At 40.4% G+C, this 19,164-nt stretch overlaps 1 protein-coding gene across 1 annotated transcript; it reads right to left on the bottom strand.

Annotated features, from left to right (window-relative positions):
- Positions 1 to 1,847: 1,847 nt before the first annotated feature.
- Positions 1,848 to 18,955, bottom strand: LOC119498482 (prohibitin-2-like). The gene is made up of 10 exons (XM_037787457.1): positions 18,801 to 18,955; positions 17,439 to 17,568; positions 16,063 to 16,147; positions 15,065 to 15,144; positions 12,953 to 13,137; positions 11,582 to 11,711; positions 10,335 to 10,438; positions 7,466 to 7,543; positions 4,392 to 4,468; positions 1,848 to 2,800 (listed from the first exon to the last, which is right to left on the bottom strand). Exons 1-10 carry the CDS (start codon positions 18,819 to 18,821, stop codon positions 2,782 to 2,784), a joined length of 909 nt encoding a protein of 302 aa, XP_037643385.1. The 5' UTR covers positions 18,822 to 18,955; the 3' UTR covers positions 1,848 to 2,781.
- Between the last annotated feature and the right edge of the window lie 209 nt (positions 18,956 to 19,164).

Genomic DNA, 19,164 nt, shown 5'->3' on the forward strand with positions numbered 1-19,164 from the left:
AGGACTTATTCTACTTTAAACTCTTCTTTGAGATTTGAATGAAAGTTTGAGCAGATTAAAGCAACTCTTTTTTAAGGGGACCCACTTTTAAAAATGACAAAACATCGCGACTCAATTTACAATATAGGCCTCATCTATGGACAAATCCGGCGACTGATTCGTGTGTTCCGCCATTTAGCGCCGCCACCATTACGGCTGCCGGCTGCGGTCGGGAGGCGATAACGTAACTCGTTGAGGAGCTCCGCTGCTGAAGCCTGCGCTGAGGCGGGAAAAGCCAACACTAGGATCAGCATTGATTCATGGAGAGACCTTGGTCTGGTCAGCTAACATTACTGCCAAGCAGCTGAAATATAGAGTGATATTGTGCTTTTAGCTGACGTGTGTCTCCTCACTGTGTTGAGCGATGCTCGTTCAGGTATATTTAGAGCGAGCTAGCGCGAGCAACAGGACGCTGACTTTAGTTGATTTAACGGCCACAGGTGAAGCTGTTAACAACACATTCTGAAAGTTACAAATTGTCCCTTTAATGGTTGGCGTAGATAATAAACACAAATATTTAAAATGGATTAAAGTCAAATTAAAGGCTTTTACAAGGACACAGCTGCCGTCACTACAAGTAACCAAGAGTTAACACGGTTAGCAGACACTTTGAACGCGTTCCGCTTGTGATGACGCCCGATTAATGATGTTTACTTTGTGGTCATTAGTTGATCAACTTAGAGCAACTAACGTTATACACTCACCGGCCACTTTATTAGGTACACCTTGCTAGTACCGGGTGGTCTTCATCTGCTTCAAGGTTGGACGTGTTGTGCGTTCAGAGATGGTATTCTGCATACCTTGGTTGTAACGAGTGGTTATTTGAGTTACTGTTGCCTTTCTATCATCTCCAACCACTCTGCCCATTCTCCTCTGACCTCTGACATCAACAAGGCATTTCCGTCCACACAACCCCCGCTCACTGGATCTGTTCTCTTGTTGGGACCATTCTCTGTAAACCCTAGAGATGGTTGTGCGTGAAAATCCCAGTAGATCAGCAGTTTAATACTCAGACCAGCCCGTCTGGCACCAACAACCATGCCACGTTCAAAGTCACTTAAATCCCCTTTCTTCCCCGTTCTGATGCTCGGTTTGAACTTCAGCAAGTCGTCTTCACCACGTCTAGATGACGTAATGCATTGAGTTGCTGCCATGTGATTGGCTGATTAGCTATTTGTTTTAACAAGCAATCGAACAGGTGTGCCTAATAAAGTGGCCGGTGAGTGTATTTCACAATAACGCCACAGATAGTTAGCTAACGCTAGCTGAGCAGTGTTAACTCAGCTGACGGTACTTGTTTCATCATGTCAGTAGTCTGTATGAACAGATAATGATAAATAATGTACATTAATAAACGCTTTAAAATGTCCTCATCTGTTCTTCATAGTGTTTAATAAAACATTTATTTTATGTTAATACAGTGCTTTTATAAATATGTACGGTTACAGTAAAGAGTGGAGGAAAAGCGAAGAAGAAGAAGATCCAAATCAGAGTTCACAGGAGGAGCGGCGATGGCCTCGTCCTCGGGAAGGTCAACGTAGAGACGTGGTCGAGTGCAGCGGCTGCTCCGCTCCCCCTCGAAACGATAACATCAACTGGATAAATGTTCCCTTCAGAACCAGGAAACCAGACTCCAGTTTATCACCAGGTACTGTAAAGGCTGTAAAGGACCAGCTCACACTAACTCAAAACATTTTCTCACTCGGCACTTCAGCAGGAAACACCGGAGTTCTTCATGTTGACTTGATTTCAGAGAAGCCTTGTTGTATCGTTTACGGTTTTAAGCTCCACAAACAAAACTCTAGAGCTCAGAAGCAATTAATTCATTTAATTAAAGCAACATTTTAGATCATTCATTTGTTGTATTAAATGTTAAAGTGAGTTTTTCAAGCAAAAATTGCAAAAAACATTTCTGACAGAAAACAAAAATATTTTGAGTTTTGTACAAAATCCAGGAACTTTTCTTTTTAATAACAGCTGAAATGCATTAACCTGAATAATCAACAACATAATGACAATATTTGTAGTTGCAGCGCGACAACTTGTACTGTAGTAAAAGACATTATTTTAACAAAAAAGTCGTACATAATGAAAAGAATTCTGGTAATTACTTATAATATTACGACTATTCTCTCATATTTCCTTGTCATGATACCAGTGATGTTTATTTTTTGGTGACCCTTTAAAAAATGACTCCTGTGGTGTCGGTAAAAGTTTAATTTTTCACATTTTATTCATCAAACCGGAGCTTTATCTTTATTTCTACATGTACATAAATAATCTTTCTAGGGTTGAAAAGGCTCAACATGACTTCACTTCTCAGTCTGGACAAACTCAAGAAAAACCAAAACAAGCAGCAGATTCTCTCAACGGGGGAAACTGCTTTTTATTCACAAATAAAACATGATGCTGCGGTTAACGTCTACAGATGATTACGTATATTTATTTATATATATATATATATATATATATATATATATATATAAAAAAACAAAAAGAAGGATCAAGACTTCTACCGACACCAGAGGAACCTTTCAAAATGAATCCACCGTGGTGAAACGGCCGCTGGATGATGCACTCCGCAGGTTAAAGTCAGTTTTGTAGTGGCGTATAAACGTGGTGGCAGATTCACAGAGAAACCCGATGTGGAGGAAACGGCGTCCGAGAGGTGAGAAACGAGTGAGCTACGAAGACGTTTCATCTCTGTAGAGGTGGACCAGAAGGAATGATGAGATGTCCTCTTTACTTCCCCAACAACAAACTGAAAGAAACACGGAGAGATTCAAAATTACAACACCGATCCACCCAGACTCCATTCACAAAACAAGCAGTTTAAAACTTGTCTGCTTGTCGTCATGGTAACAGACCTGACAAAACATGAATTCAGACTTTTTACTAATCGGAATCATTATGTCGTTATTTCGGCATCATTCTGATCCGTTTATTGATATTAAATCACAGCACAATCTGTTTATTTTGGGTTCATACCGCAGTAGAGACGCTTGGCTTGTTAGATACAGTCAGTGTAATGACGCTGTATGTGAATACAGCTCGCCGCCGGGTGATGTTATGAACCCAGACACGACGGCGTTTGGTTTTCTGACATTTCACCAACATGAACAAAGCAGCAACAGTTGTTATTTCTTCCATTGTTGATGGAGGAAAGAGAAGTTGTTGGTATCTATGGAGACGAGCTCCTCCTCTCCGGAGCGTCTAGAGCGAATGAACACAAATGATCCCGGCGGTCCGACTCACGCGAGTAATGCGAGGCGAAACTTTGCTTTGCTCTTGGTGTGAACAGAATATTATTCTCTTTCAGAGTCACATGTTTCAGATGCTGTGTGTCCAGGACGTAAATGTATTCGTAGCACAGAATATCAAAACCTTTAATGTGGTGTCTCTATTTGCACCGGTGTGGGAATAGTCCCACAGCAGCTGTTTACTACGGAGGACGAAAATAATACTAAATTAATTAATTAATAAATAACTCGATAAAAAAATAAGTCATTAAATGTAGCAAAAATAATATTAAAAATAAATGTAGCAATTAATGAATTGATAAATTTATATTTCTGTTTTAATTTGCTTCTTTATTTATCTTTCTATTAATTTTGCTTTTTTTTAACATATTTATTTATTTTTTATTATTTATTTTTGCACCTATTCCTTATTTATTTTATATTTATTTTTAAATGTATGTATTTATTTATGTATTCATGCATTTATTTATTTTTAAACGATTTGCCCTTTGCATTTTACCTCTTATTTATTTTCCCAAACTTATTTATTTATGTATTCTTTTCTTTATAGATTTCTTTTTACTACAATAATAATAATAATAATAATAAATAAATAAATACATACATAAACAAATAAACAACTACATTTTTTGTTACATTTAATGACATATTTAAATATTAATTTATCCATAATTTACACCCAGCCAAGTTGAATATGCTACACAGTTTGGTTAGGTTTAGGCAACAAGACTACTTAGGTTAGGGTTAGGAAAAACATACAATATAGTATCTAATGTGCACCGGGGGGCCAACAGCATCGTGTTCATCGATTCTTATTTTCATAGAAAGAGAAACCATACTTATTAATATTATATTCCATTTCTGCAAATAGATCTCTAAAAGTTACACTCTGGCCCTTTAATTAATATCTCAATATTGACCAAAAATAATCATGATTATGATTTTTGCCCCAACTTATGACGTTATAAATGTCTAACGTTACCCGGTGCTACGTCTGACTCAGCTCCCCATCGTCGCTGCTGCAGACGGAGTTCGTCCTAAAACTCGTGTTGTGTTTAAAACGTGTCTGAAACGGTGCGTCTCAGGACTCACTTGAAGTTGTCTTTGTCCTGCAGGTTGAGCACCAGGCTGTCAGCGTTCAGGTACACTCTGTTCTGGGACTGCGACACCTGCAGGTCAAACACACACACACACACAGTGAGTGTGAGGAGAGAAAACACAGGTGGAGAGTTCCTCGGCGTGGAGGCCTGACCACCGAGCGGAGCACAATGGGAACATTGTCGGAGCTCCAACACTGAGCTGATTCACAGCCCAGTGAGAGCTGCTGAGGCCCGTTCACCGTCCATACAGGAAACACACGCCACCGCCGCCACATGACGTGACTCTAATCTACAGACAGAGAGAGCGTTAACGCTGATGAGGTCAACTCCCCGTTAACGAATATCATCACTAATCTGACACCACAAGGTCTCGTAAAGGTACACGACCACGGAACAGAGATAAAAACAGATTCATTCAGACACCGAATGTTTTATTTACACGTGAAATAGTCTGAATGGAATGAGACGATGTCAACACAGTGTTGCATGATGGGAGAATACTGTTGAACGTGGATGCTGGATTAGTTTTCCAGTCCAGAAAAGTGACCCTTGATCATTATTGAACCACAACGGGCCAACTGGGCTCTAAATATCGAGTTAGTCCCTCTGCAGACTACTCAGTGGTTTAAACTGGGATTATATCCAGGTGATATTCCAGTAGTGCTAACCCTAGACTAGAGGTTTAAACTGGGATTAAAGGTACATTTTGAACAGATAAAAAAATGTGAGATTAATTGACAGCCCTAATATATAGACAGGTTAAAAAAAACACTTTAATAAACACTTTAAAAATGTGTTAAAGTAAACAATCCCAGTTTTGTGTCACTTTACAACTTTATTATATTGTGTATATAATGTTTTATCAAGCTGCAAAGGTTATTCAATTATCAATAATATAATCAAAAACTATTAATAGTTTAAGTCATTTTTGGGGGGGTTTCTGATGTTTTACAGACCAAATGATTAATCCGTTAATTAAGAACATAATTGGCGGATTAATCTATACCGAAAATAATCGTTAGTTAGTTACAGCTCTAATGTTTTATAACCCATTCATTAAGTGTTTATATGCTGCGTAGACGCGTCACAACACGTATTAGTATTAACAATTAAAAAGTCAGTTTAACGAGATGCTGTTCACCAGATGAAACATGTGAGCAGCTGTTTTTTAAATCTAAAACGGATCGTGCCGAAAGGTGAAATGATGCTCAGGTGTCAAACCTGACGAAGACATGATGTTAAAAAGTCGTAGTTGTACTGAATAAACTCTTTAAAGATCATATATTATAACTTTAATTTAAAATATAAAAACCCTTTAAGACCTGATAACCAAGAAAACTGGAGAGAAAAAACAAGAGGTTAAATGTCAGAAGAGGATGAAGCTGAGGTTTCCTCTGACTTCCCCCTCAAATTTCATGTTCATGTGGCGCCACCTGGTGGACTAGTAGCTGCACCTTTGGTTCCCAAACTGGGGCTCTGGACCCGTCAGGGGGCCACTGGATGGTTTTCAGGGTGTCGTCACGGCAGCCAATTTAAACTCAACGCTTTTCAAGGAAGATTGTGACACTAATTCTGAAGTTAAATAAGATGTTATCCTTTAAAAAGGAGTAAATAAAACTACTGCTGACCTCTCAGAAGACATGACGGCATCGTTAAGACTGAGGTGAAGACGTTAAACATTTAAACCAAATTTAAAAAGGACAATTTTTCCAAATTTGTCTTCAAATAACAGTCAGGTGTCCATATCAACACGTTTTCAATGTAAGTGATGGAAGACAAAGTCAGCAGTCCTTGTTCGTACTTGTACTTTGTACATGGTGACTTTAGAAGATATCCACCCAAACTGCTGAAGCCTCATATTAACTCGCTAGAGCTGTCTGTATCCCACGCAAACGATCTTTTGGAGGTTGTAGTGTGCTCAATCTGATGAATCCATCGGTACCAACCATGTCATACCAGCTGGTAGTGAAGGAGGTTAAATAACGCTCCAAACTTATCGCTAAATTTAATCAAGGAAAAACTGTCATGTCCATTTTCAAAGGGGTCCCTTGACCTCTGACCTCCAGATCAGTGAATGTAAATGGGTTCTATGGGTACCCACGAGTCTCCCCTTTACAGACATGCCCACTTTATGATAATCACATGCAGTTTGGGGCAAGTCATAGTCAAGTCAGCACACTGACACACTGACAGCTGTTGTTGCCTGTTGGGCTGCAGTTTGCCATGTTATGATTGGAGCATATTGTTTTATGGTAAATGCAGTACCTGTGAGGGTTTCTGGATCAATATCTGTCATTGTTTTGTGTTGTTCATTGATTTCCATTTTTTCTATTTATTTATTCCATTGTTATTTTTTACAAGTATTTTTATTTTCTATTTTTTTTTCCTTTCAATTCTATTTTTTTTATATTTATTTATGTATTTATATATTGTATAATACATAAGTAAGTACATATACTACATATATATGTATATACATTATACATAAGTACCTGTGAGGGTTTCTGGACAATATCTGTCATTGTGTTGTTAATTGATTTCCAATAATAAATATATACATACATTTGCATAAAGCAGCATATCTGTCCAGGTTTTAAACACATTTTTTAGCAGCTTGTATTATGTTTTATTTTTTGTATTATGTTTTTTTTTTTAAGAGTATTAAATACTTGGCAAATCTCCCTTTAAGGAACATTTTGACTGAATCGTATTAAATATTTTAATCGATTGACAGCCATACTTATTCATATTCTTTAGATTCTTACCTTTCAAATGAGACCAGCTGTATGCATATGAGCCTTATGGTTGAGGAACTGGTCCTGATTAATTATGGGTAGTTATTTTAGGTGTTAGGGTGCAGAAGGTCAACTAATGATAATGTGAAAAACAGCTCTAGGTTGCGTTTTGGGACGGTTTCGTGAGAATGGTAAATGAAGCTAGTTGAGAGCAGATGGGGATCAACATGTTGTCTGTTAGAAACCTGTTGTAATTCTCTGTGCTGCATTCCAGCTGCAGAACAGTGGAAAGCGGTGCGGAGACTCAGAGTCTCCGGTGGACATTTCTTACCGTCTTGGCGATGTTCTGCGCCGCCCGGATCTTCCTGAGTTTCAGGTAGCCTGGGTTCTTCGTCACGGCCTCGCCCAGCTAAACACAAACACACATTGAGATGGTTAGTGTACTCACAGGAGAACAGTGTTACACAACAACAAAAGGGAGGGCGAGCCGACCAACAGCAGCAGGCTGAGCCGGTCTCTCAAAAACAATCATCACGGCTGCAGGCGTGTCGCTGCTCAGCTTTAATATTCTCACGCCATGTTGACAGGCGCGGAAAATAATTACTGCATATTTGGATGAAGTGTTTGTTTAAGAGGCTTCGGCTTCTCGCCACGATCCGTGAGGCGAGGCCGAGGGAGTTCACGTCGGAGCAGGAATCCATCAGATCTGAGGAGGTTTTTAGTGTCAATTAGATCGTTGTAAATCAGTCAACTCCTTAAAACTCTGACGGACGGGCGAGGTTTTAAAGCTAAAGTGAAGATATGAAACTAGAAAACCTGATGAATCCATCGGTACCAACCATGTCATACATTCTCAAAGGGGTCCCTTGACCTCTGACCTCCAGATCAGTGAATGTAAATGGGTTCTATGGGTACCCACGAGTCTCCCCTTTACAGACATGCCCACTTTAAGATAATCAAAAGCAGTTTTTTCTTTTTTCATTCAGTATAAATGTGTTATTTTCTCCTATTCTAAAATGGATTGTTTGAAGATTTCTGCGTACCGGCAGGCAAATGTGTGATTTGTGATATTGGGCTGTGTAAATATAACTGACTTTGAACCCCGGAGCTGGACAGAAAAGTTTGCTGATATGAGCAAACTGGCTCAAACCGGTGTAACGACAACAACTGGAAGTTTACTGAGCAAACCTTCTATGTTTGCTTTTAGTTAACCGGTGTATCGGCAGCTACTGGAACTTTCTAGGTCAAACTTTGTGCTGCTGCCGTTACACCGGTTTGACCCAGTGGCCCCGCAGGGTTCATTAATGTATCCGAGTACTTCCTTCCACCGCTGGCTGTTGGTGACAGTTACACTGGATCCTCACTATGAAGACACGACTGCTCTCTAAAAGTTCATTTAACCCCGCCCTTCCTGTTTTTTTGGTTCTTCCTCAAACAGAGAATGGGGGTGTGGTTATATCTCTCTCTCTCGCTCTCTCTCTCTCACCGGAGGACGGATAGATATATTGCCGCCACTTGAAATACAGTTTCAGGACGTGTTCGGAGGAGCACCGTCCACCAGCACCGGCTGCTCTGAGATTCATTTATTTCTCTCTGGTTTTCTTATCAGCTGAAAGTTGTGCTCCCCGTCGTTCGGACCTGTTAGAGGCCCGCTAACCTCCGGTATCGGCTGCTTTCCGTTAATTTATCTCTAGCAGGAGGAGACGTGAAGAAGAGAGCGAGTGAGAGAGACAGTCAACGTGTTGTGTTCATTCTGACGGTGGGATTTTGTGTGATTCACTGTGTTGATTTCAACCGTTCACCACAAACACACACCATGGTTAAAATAAACACACTGAACTAAGGTGCAGGAAACTAAAACTAATATGAAAACAATAAGTTGAGCTAGCTAACTACACCCACGGCCTGACATTAACTTTTTGCCACTCAGAAACTTTATCTGCCACTTTTGAAATCTCTGCGCTAAATGAAGGAACAACATTTTAGATCTGAAGTCATTCAATGTTCGATATATTTTACATAATGAACATTACACACACGGTAAATTACAGTATTCAAATGACACCATGGAGGGAGGGTACTGTACACAGTACTGTACTTTGTTATTGTCATCTATTGTGGTTATTTGCATAAAAACAAACAATTCAAATGATTATGATTATTTAATTATTTGCTTTGATTAAAAGAAATGTTGGTAAGTTGTTATGAAGTTCAACAGGTCATTATTCTCTCTCTATTATCTATTTTATATTGATGTGAAAACATCTCCTTCAAACATCTGGATTTATTCAAGTTTCTCTCCAAAAACTTAATTTTACGAGATTACATTTGAACGCATCATGATAACGTAATTTACCTTCGCCCAATAGTCCTTTTAGTGAGCAGACATTGAACGCGTAATAATAATAACTCAATGGCACCTCAATTAACGTCAGTAGCTCCGCTGTTTTAACCAGTTATGACTGAGCTGCTAACAGCTAACGTTACTAACGCTCCTCCTGCTGATTTCAACACAGTTTGTTGTTCACAGTGTCGCTTTATCAGGAAAAAACAGGGTGCGTCCCCTCAGGTTTAGTAGCACCACGCTGTTGAGCGTTTTTTTTTCTCTCCTCCGTGTCTCCGGTCCCAAACAAACTGAAACATGATGCAGCGTGCGTCTGCGTCATTGTGCAGCGTAACTGTGGGAAAGCATCAATAAGAGGAATCGATAGTCTCGGAGGAATGAGATGTCAAGAAAGCGGACAACTGAGGTGCTCTATTTCCATCTCTAGAGTTTCCCCCGCCTGCCAAAGTAGCGGATGTCCTGATGATTTCAGAGCCTACCTACAGCTAACTAGCTAACTAACTAACTAGAAAGACAAACTGACAGATAAACAGATTTATCAGTTCGCTGTTCAGCCTCAAACGATCATGACCTGCAGCTTGGAGGATGACCTTTGACCTGCAGCTTCTACTATAATCAGACATCATATTCACATTTTACCAACAATCTTCTTTTTTTTTTTAACTTTGAGCACAAAATTAAGTTATTTGTTAAAATAAATAAAACTGTCCAACAGTGTGGCTGATCAACTTAGTCAGGAAATGACTCAAACAATAAATATGAATTGTCACAGAAATGATAAAACACACCGGAGGAGGAGACACTTTAACGTCTTCACACCGACTGCAGACACATCTCAACCTGACGATAAACTCACCATCTTGGCAGCCTCAGCTTCTCCTTCAGCCTGGATGATCTTCTGTCTCTGGTCCTGTTTGGCCTTTTCTACGTAAAACTGAGCTCGCTGCGCCTCCTGCTGGGCTGGAGAGGAACACACACACACATTACACTTCCATCAGGATCAGAACCACTTCGTCTTCATATACGAGGAATATGTAGGTGCACAACAATAAATATAACAAGAGAAAAGAAAAAGAAAAATACAAGTACTGCAAAATTTAAGACTCATAAATAGAAAAATGTACAGTAAAAAAATATAAATGTAGTGTATGAAACGAAGAGGACGTAAAGTGCAAATTATACAATTGATTTATAGCACTTTTATGCACATTTAGAAGTAATTGAATGCCATGCATTAAAGTATTTAATCCTCTTATCAACATGGGAGTAGAGAAATATGCTGCTTTATGCAAAATGTATGTATAAATGTATTATTGTAAATCAATTAACAACACAAAACAATGACAGATATTGATCCAGAAACCCTCACAGGTACTGCATTTAGCATAAAACAATATGCTCCAATCACAACATGGCAAACTGCAGCCCAACAGGCAACATTGACATATCTGGAGGTCAGAGGTCAATGGACCCCTTTGAAAATGGTTAACTGATTATTTTATATATTGAAAAATAAAAATTGCGATTGATAAAAAAACAAAAACAATACAAAAATAAAACATAATACAAGCTGCTAAAAATATCTCTAAAACCCGTTTTAACCTCTTTTGAAAAATAGAAAATTATGCACAATCTGTACTTATAACTATGACGGCATATCAGGGCTGTTATAGGTAAAAGAAAATAATGAATAAAATAAATACAGAGCCGACAGAGGGGTGTAATATTGAATATTTTCTGAGAAAATAAAGTCAGAAATTTACTAGGGCTGTCAATCGATTAAAATATTTAATCACGATTAATCGCAAATTAAATCACATTTTTATCTGTTCCAAATGTACCTTAAAGGGAGATTTATTCACGCTTATATTTATATTCCACATTGAATACAGACCGTTCTTACTGTAAAATAATGCCATTGTCCCTTTCGTTATTTAACCTCCTTCATGACATGCTAGTATGACATGATGAATTCAATGGCTTTTAAACTGTTGCGTTAAAGAAATTAGTGGAGTTATTATCGGCAGAGTAATCTATATCCAACCTGGAGCGATGAGCCGTCGGCCCAGAGGTCTGCTGACTTCCTGTATCTACCAAACTCACCAACTTGTTTGGCCTCGACGGCGGCGGTGTACTCTCGACTGAAGCTGAGCTCGGTGATGGCCACGTCGTCCAGAATGATGTTGAAGTCTTTCGCCCGCTCGAACAGATCTCTGCGGATCAGCAGCGAAACCTGGAGGAGGAAACGGAAATGTTTACGGCACAAAACCGGCAGCGATGACGGGATCTTTTCTCTCTCTCCTGAGATACGGAGCGAGATCGGTTCCAGACGGGTTTTCACTTTCACAACATCCGGGAAAATAAAATAAGACAAAAAATGTGTGATTAATTGAGATAAACTATTTTAATCGACCGACAGCCCTAATAGATATATAAATATAGATATAGATATAGATCAGGGCTCTAGACTAACTTTTCCACTGGTAGCACTGGTGCTACCAACTTTCTCAGTTGGTCGCACAAGCACATGATTTGGTCGCACCCTTTTTTTTGGGTTACAGCATGGTATTAATCAATGACTTAATGTCTTAATTTACACACCCCAGTGAAACATAGACAATGCCTCGAAACTTGATAATTGCAAAATATTTTAATCTGAATATTAAGTTTCTCTGCCAAGAACAGTGATTAACAAAATAGGTCATCTTCTATAACATCAAAAGAAAACATAATAAAAATGTTGTGAAAAGCAAAGCATAACAGAATTCATGTTTGCACTTAACTTAAATTAACATAACTTCAATTAAATTAACACAACATTCCTTCAAACCCTGCAATTCAGACGGGCCAGGTTTTGTGCTTTTTGCCGTCATTGTGCTTCTTTAAAGTTTCGAGCTTAATCTATGTGTAGATATACACTCACCGGCCACTTTATTAGGCACACCTGTTCAATGCTTGTTAACACAAATAGCTAATCAGCCAATCACATGGCAGCAACTCAATGCATTACGTCATCTAGACGTGGTGAAGACGACTTGCTGAAGTTCAAACCGAGCATCAGAACGGGGAAGAAAGGGGATTTAAGTGACTTTGAACGTGGCATGGTTGTTGGTGCCAGACGGGCTGGTCTGAGTATTTAACTGCTGATCTACTGGGATTTTCACACACAACCATCTCTAGGGTTTACAGAGAATGGTCCCAACAAGAGAACATATCCAGTGAGCGGGGGTTGTGTGGACGGAAATGCCTTGTTGATGTCAGAGGTCAGAGGAGAATGGGCAGAGTGGTTGGAGATGATAGAAAGGCAACAGGAACTCAAATAACCACTCGTTACAACCAAGGTATGCAGAATACCATCTCTGAACGCACAACACGTCCAACCTTGAAGCAGATGAAGACCACCCGGTACTAGCAAGGTGTACCTAATAGAGTGGCCGGTGAGTGTATATTGAAGACATGTTTTGTGTGCAGTACCTGTGCTCTCTGAGTGATGAGCTGAGAAGCGTTGAATTTCGCCACCACGCTCTTCAGCACCTCGTTGACGATGGACGGCAGGACGCGCTCGTCGTAGTCTTGTCCTAGCTGCTGGTAGAGGACGGGCAGGTTGGACGCCAGCGGCCGGGACAGAACTCGCAGTGAGATGTTCACCATCTGAAGGTCTGAGAGCAACCAGAGGCACACAGGTTTACATCAGGGATGCACCGATTGCTGTATTCTGGGTCGATACCGATGTTTAAAACAACCATTTGGCCGATACCTATTCTGTTTTTGCTATTATTCATTCCCCTTTTGTGCCAGAGAACAAAGTGTCAGAGTCGTGAGCAGGCAGCGTCTTCTTCTCTGAATCAGCAGCTGGTTACTGTTGTCAGAGACCGACCGCAAATAACCAACACAACATTTAGCCGGTGCAAAAGTGATGCAACACAACAGGTAAACCTCGGCCACTGCCATCGGAGAATGTCAGTTAGCAAGGCGATTATCAGCTGATACCGATGTTCGGCCGATAAGTCAGTGCATCCCTAATTGACAACTAATGATAACACATTATACTGTTTCTGAACGGCCGGTTCATTCTGGAAAGACACAGCACTCTCTGGTGGAGAAACTCTGTCATGGAGGCTCAAATATATCTTTGTTAGGGGTGTAATGATTCAGGATTTGCACCGTGTATTTAAGGACTACAAACGTCATATGAAAGTGTTTTTTAGCACTTTTATTAGTAAAGAAATGTTAAACGTTACTCCAGTTCACTCTCCAGACCTGCGCCAGCTTGCCAGCTCTGCCCTCTGCAACGCGAGCACACATCCATGGCGTGCTTGCAGACGAACGGCAGACTGCATAAGCTGCTGGCGCTGCGGTGTAGAGGAGCCCGTCGGCAGAGTTTCAGGCCCTATCAGTCCACTTGACGAGGGCCGCTTCACCCATAGGAGCTTTCCCCCGTGTCGTTTTTTCATTCAGAGAAAATTACTTTCCCTTCCCCGTCATGATATCTACGTGCACGCAGCATCAGCCTCACGTATCCAGCCGGAGAGCAGACGGTCCGCGAGGCAGATTATCACGACGGGAGTAAAGTAAAAAACAAAAAAGAAACTCAGCTAACGTTAGTCCGACATAGTTTTAAAATGTTTTCATGTATGAAAAGAGCCCAAATGAACCCTGTAGGTGAACTACTGGATTACTATCAGCGGTTGATCTCTGTATTATTGATCTACCGTTTATATTGAAAATGAGGACAGAAGCAGCAGGTTAAACTGTTTATGTTACTAGAATAGAAGATGGTTTATTATATTGAGTGTTAAATATTGCCCTGCCTTGTATCTTTAGAGCTGAAGCAGCAGGTCCTGCAGTTGCACTTTTTATTATTTTTGAATAAAAGCTGTATGTATTTGTAGGGGTGTGACGAAATATCGTGCCAAGAAATATCGCGATATAAAAACGTGACGATATGCAGCGTTGAGACGGAAAACTGGATCCCGATATCAGGGCATCATAGGTACTACGTACATACGGGCTCCGGGCAGCTGCAACCTCTTCCTGCTGCTCTGTGAGGCCTATGGAACGAGGCTGAGTACGCGTCATATCTTTGGGGTACAACACATGCGCAGTAACATCTGGTGACTTTAGTTCCCTGCAGTAAGCCGTGTTTCAGTGAATGTGTCTTCATTAAGTATACTCCTCGGCTATAAGACTGAAACTAAAGCTGGCAGTAGGCTGTGTAGTCTCACTGTTTAGGTTAGTTTGTCATGTATCTTACTGTTAAACTGATCAGCTGGCTGAGACAAAGCCCCCCCCACCAGCCCTAACGTTACCTGCAGCAGTGAGTGACATCAGCAGAGGACAGGAGGAAGGACTGATAGCATAAAAAAAAAAGTTACTGAATCGATTTCAAATCATTGAATCGTATCGTTTCGTACTAGATGAGCCAGATATTGTCCTTGAATCTTATCGGAACCATGGAAATCGTATCGTAGTAAAAACGTGTCGTTACAAGATCAATAAAGACGTGTCAGATCAGCTTTAAACGTTTCTCTGGAGGTTTGTTTCTTTTGCGTTTGAAGGCTGAGTGTTTCTGTTTCAGAGTCTGACCTTTGCTTCCTGTGAGTGAGGAGATCTTTCTGGGTCTGGCTCTGATGTCGTAGATGACGGGATACTGGAACCAGGGCATCCTGAAGACAACAACAACAACAACAACCACAGTCAGCGAGGACGCAGCTTCCACAGAAGAGGACAAAAAACTCATTTGAAATAATGTCTTCTGCTCATGAAACAAATTTTGTGTCACAATTCATCTCTGCTTTTATGAATCCATATATTTTTATCTACTCTCCTTTTCTTTTTCTAACAAACTAGCAAACTTTTCTAATTTTCTTTCGTCTTCTTTTTGCCTTTTTCGTTGTTTCGTTTTTGCGTCTTTCGGTCTCATTTCCTGCAAGATTATTTCCGCAAACTGCTCTGAGCTATTAAGAAGAAATAATATGTGGAAAGAAAATAAGAAAAAGCATCCAATGAGGCCAGAAATATAGATTTTTGTCTGGACCGCAGAGGGCCAGCCCTACAAACGCAAAAGTCTGTCACTGAGTGATGAAGTTACATTCATGTCCTATGGAAAGCAGGAGAAGCAGTCTCCCAGTGCATGCTGGGAGTGTTGCGTCGAGTTGGAGGGGGTCTGTATTTGCATAAAGCTGACAAATCTCAACTTCAAGCAAATGAGCGTGACGTGTCCTGCTCACTAAACTTGGACCAAGCTGTGAAACTAGGCGATCTACCAGATTCAGCAGTGGCCTAATCATAGACTATTTCTCTCTTAAAATGTTTTCAGAAGTTGAGCAGGCTGCCATGTTGTTTCCTGTTTGAAACAGCGAGCAGAAAACCACCAATCAGGTGCATTCTACGATCGTGGATGTCAAGGTTTATACGTCGTCCATGGGATGACGGGATAACAGGATGAGGCCGGCAGCAGCTCCGGCAGTTTTTCATTCTTCTTGTCATCATTGAGAGTAACCCTCCTCTGTCACCATCAGTCAATAATCAGCAGCAGTTCTTCTGAGCGCCGTGGAAACGCTACACGTGGAGAAGCGTCCTACCTGAAGTGGAGTCCCTCAGCGAGAACCGTGTCCATCTGCATCCCTCCGATCCTGTTGAAGATGATCGCTCGCTGTCCTCCTTCAACTACAGGACACACAAACACATCATGACTAAAACTACAATTACCACCTCGTGGTTGTACGCCTCCGCCAACCAGAATAAAAAAATCTATTCACCTATGTATCGCGATTTTGAAATAGATTTTTTTAATGCCAGAATCGATATATTTGCTTCATTTGAGTCGATGTGGAGGTAGAAGGAAGTTACTGCTTTTATTGTTGTAGTTTGAGTAACGTGACGTCGTATCTGTTCCGTATCCGTCAACCAAAACAAACCACCGCAAGCCGAAACTAAAAAGTAGAAAACGTTGGAGGGTCAGCGTGGATACGACCTGCACCCTCCCAAGTTAAATCCAGCGTGGTAAACACTACACATCCAGTAAAGGATGGAAACACTTTGGGTGTCACACGTTGACAGGAAAAGCAGAGCTGAACAGAGGAGCAGAGCTAAAGCTGCACGCTAACGTCTAAAAAAGGCCAAAATATGTCCGAAAATAAGTCGGAACAAAGGCTGAGAAAAGTTTTAAAAAAGCCAAAATATGTCTGATTTCTTTTTTTTTTTTTAAAGGCTAAAATATGTCCGAAAAAAAGGCAGAAAAAATGCCAAAGTATGTCCGAAATATGGCCCAAAAGATTTCCCAAAAAAAGGAGGGAAATATGTCTGAAAACAAGTCAGAAAAAGTTAGCAGGAAACGTTATCGTATCGCGGTAACGTGGCGGTGGAGCCGGCTGTCGCTCTCGTCTCCGTGGTCAAATGGGCCGATGCTACGACTGTAGAGCACCCAGATACTAACACTTATGTTCTCTGCATTGAAACGGCCCCGATGGAGCTGACCATGGATGGATAAAGAGAACGGAGCTGACGGGAGAGCTAGAGACCACCTTGGAGAAGTTAGAGGAAGTAGACACGCGGGACTACGTCTGCTTTTCAAAATAAGGTGTTAACAAAGGGAACTGTTTATACTAAATACATCTATGGAAATCAGATTGATGGATTATATTCACCAGAAGTATAAAACATTACATGTCCTTTATAAATGAAAAAGAAAATACCACTAATCTGTGAGTGAAATGTCTTTATTCTTTGATTTTTGGGTTGCTGGATAATAAATAATTCCTGGAGGACATGTTGCCTTATTTGAAAAAAAGTGTAAAAGGTACCAGTTTATTTTTGGCCATGACGGCGTATTCATGACTAAAAAATTACAGGAAACTAGAAAGCTCGGTCTGAAGTCCAACAGCCAACTAGTGACTAGGTGTTCAGGTGACTGACGGATCTTTATGCGTGCTTGGATGAAAAGCTAAAGCAGAACTACCTGTGTATGTTGCTTCCTTCACTCCGTAAGCCAGAACTCCAGCACCCATCAGCAGCTTAAGACCGACTCCGGCACCCCGAGGTCCTGCTGACATCCTGGCTGCTATTTGCCGCAGCTGCTGCAGAAAACCCTGAAACACAAAGACCATAGTTTCAGATGAGTTAAGCAGCTCATAAACTTCAGGAACAAATGTTGACACAACTCACACCGGGCGGATTTCAGGGTAGAAAAGGCCTTTAAAACGTATTACACAGGCATTAACAGCAAGTGACCTTCGCACTGGATGGGTAACCATGTTGAAGGTTGACACCTCCCAACAACAATACAAGGACTGCATCTAGCAGCAAAAACATTCCACATGTGTGCAGGACCGACCAAACTACATTCAAAAGTCCAGTTATTTTAATATTCGCTAGCACAAAAAACAAATTAATTGCATAATTAGACATAACGGATGATGTAGTTTGAATGTATGAACTCTAATCTAAAATTCGGTTTACAGATAACTCATAAAGCAGCTCAGTGTACTATATATATATATATATATATATATATATATGCTGAACTGAAGAGGAGATTCTGCAGAAGTTTAAATGATTGTTTTATAATGCGTGTTCTTATACCAATAAGCGAGGAAATATGAATGTGTTTGTTTTCTAGGTGGAGACTGGCATATCTCTGCTTACGAGGTGAATGAGGCTGATTTAACGATTCCTGCAAGACTTAAGTTTAATGTTTGTTAACTCACATTAATTACATTTCTTTAAAGTCATCCACATTTTAATATCTGTCTTACTTTAACTGTGAGCTAGTTTACAGCAAACGTTACTTTAACGTTACTTTAACAGCCAACGTTACTTTAACTGTAAACTACTTTATAGCCAACGTTACTTTAACGTTACTTTAACTGTGAGCTAGTTTATAGCCAACGTTACTTTAACGTTACTTTAACAGCCAACGTTACTTTAACTGTGAGCTAGTTTACAGCAAACGTTACTTTAACGTTACTTTAACAGCCAACGTTACTTTAACTGTGAGCTAGTTTACAGCAAACGTTACTTTAACGTTACTTTAACAGCCAACGTTACTTTAACGTTACTTTAACAGCTAACTTTACTTTAACAGCCAACGTTACTTGAACAGCCAACGTTACTTGAACAGCTGGCGTTACTTTAGCGTTACATCAGCTCGGTCTGTGACGTCTTTGGCGTTTTAAAGGTTTGTTGTGACGTTAACGTCTCGAGCAGGCGGGCAGAAGGCGGGAAACAGCTGCTCGGTCGGAACTGAAGGCAGAGGAGTGACATGGATGAATATAGAATCTGTAACAGAAAGAAGAAGAGAGAATAAAGATGTAAGACTCACCGCGGGATCTTTACTCGCCATGCTGTCGACCTCTCCGTCTGCTGCAACAACCACAGAAGAAGAGAGGCAAGGTCACGCGTAATGACGCACTTCCCGTGTGCGCGGGGCAGCATGGGAAATGTAGTATTTCACCCAGGCTGTGTAGTTTGATGGGGAAAGAGTAGATTTCTGTTGAAATCCAGCAATTAATCTTTATTTTTATTGAATATATAACCTACCTGTTTCTTCTTTAACCTCTACTTCTCTTCTCTACCTCCACAATGCCTCGTTTCCTTCCTCCTCTTGTCGTTTCCTTCATCCTTTCTTTTCCTTTCCTACCTCCCAAAATACTAAATTCTATTTCAAATTCAAGATTATTAAATAT

The sequence above is a fragment of the Sebastes umbrosus genome, chromosome 12 (genome assembly GCF_015220745.1).
Source record: "Sebastes umbrosus isolate fSebUmb1 chromosome 12, fSebUmb1.pri, whole genome shotgun sequence".
Taxonomy (NCBI): Eukaryota; Metazoa; Chordata; class Actinopteri; order Perciformes; family Sebastidae; genus Sebastes; species Sebastes umbrosus.

What these genes read in the sequence shown, in the direction of transcription:
- LOC119498482 (XM_037787457.1), bottom strand. Translation starts at nt 18,821, where the DNA reads ATGGCGAGTAAAGATCCCGCG. An exon ending in TGGCGAGTAAAGATCCCGCG is followed by an intron (nt 17,569 to 18,800) that starts GTGAGTCTTACA and finishes TTTGTGTTTCAG; the next exon opens with GGTTTTCTGCAGCAGCTGCG. An exon ending in GAAGGAAGCAACATACACAG is followed by an intron (nt 16,148 to 17,438) that starts GTAGTTCTGCTT and finishes TGTGTCCTGTAG; the next exon opens with TTGAAGGAGGACAGCGAGCG.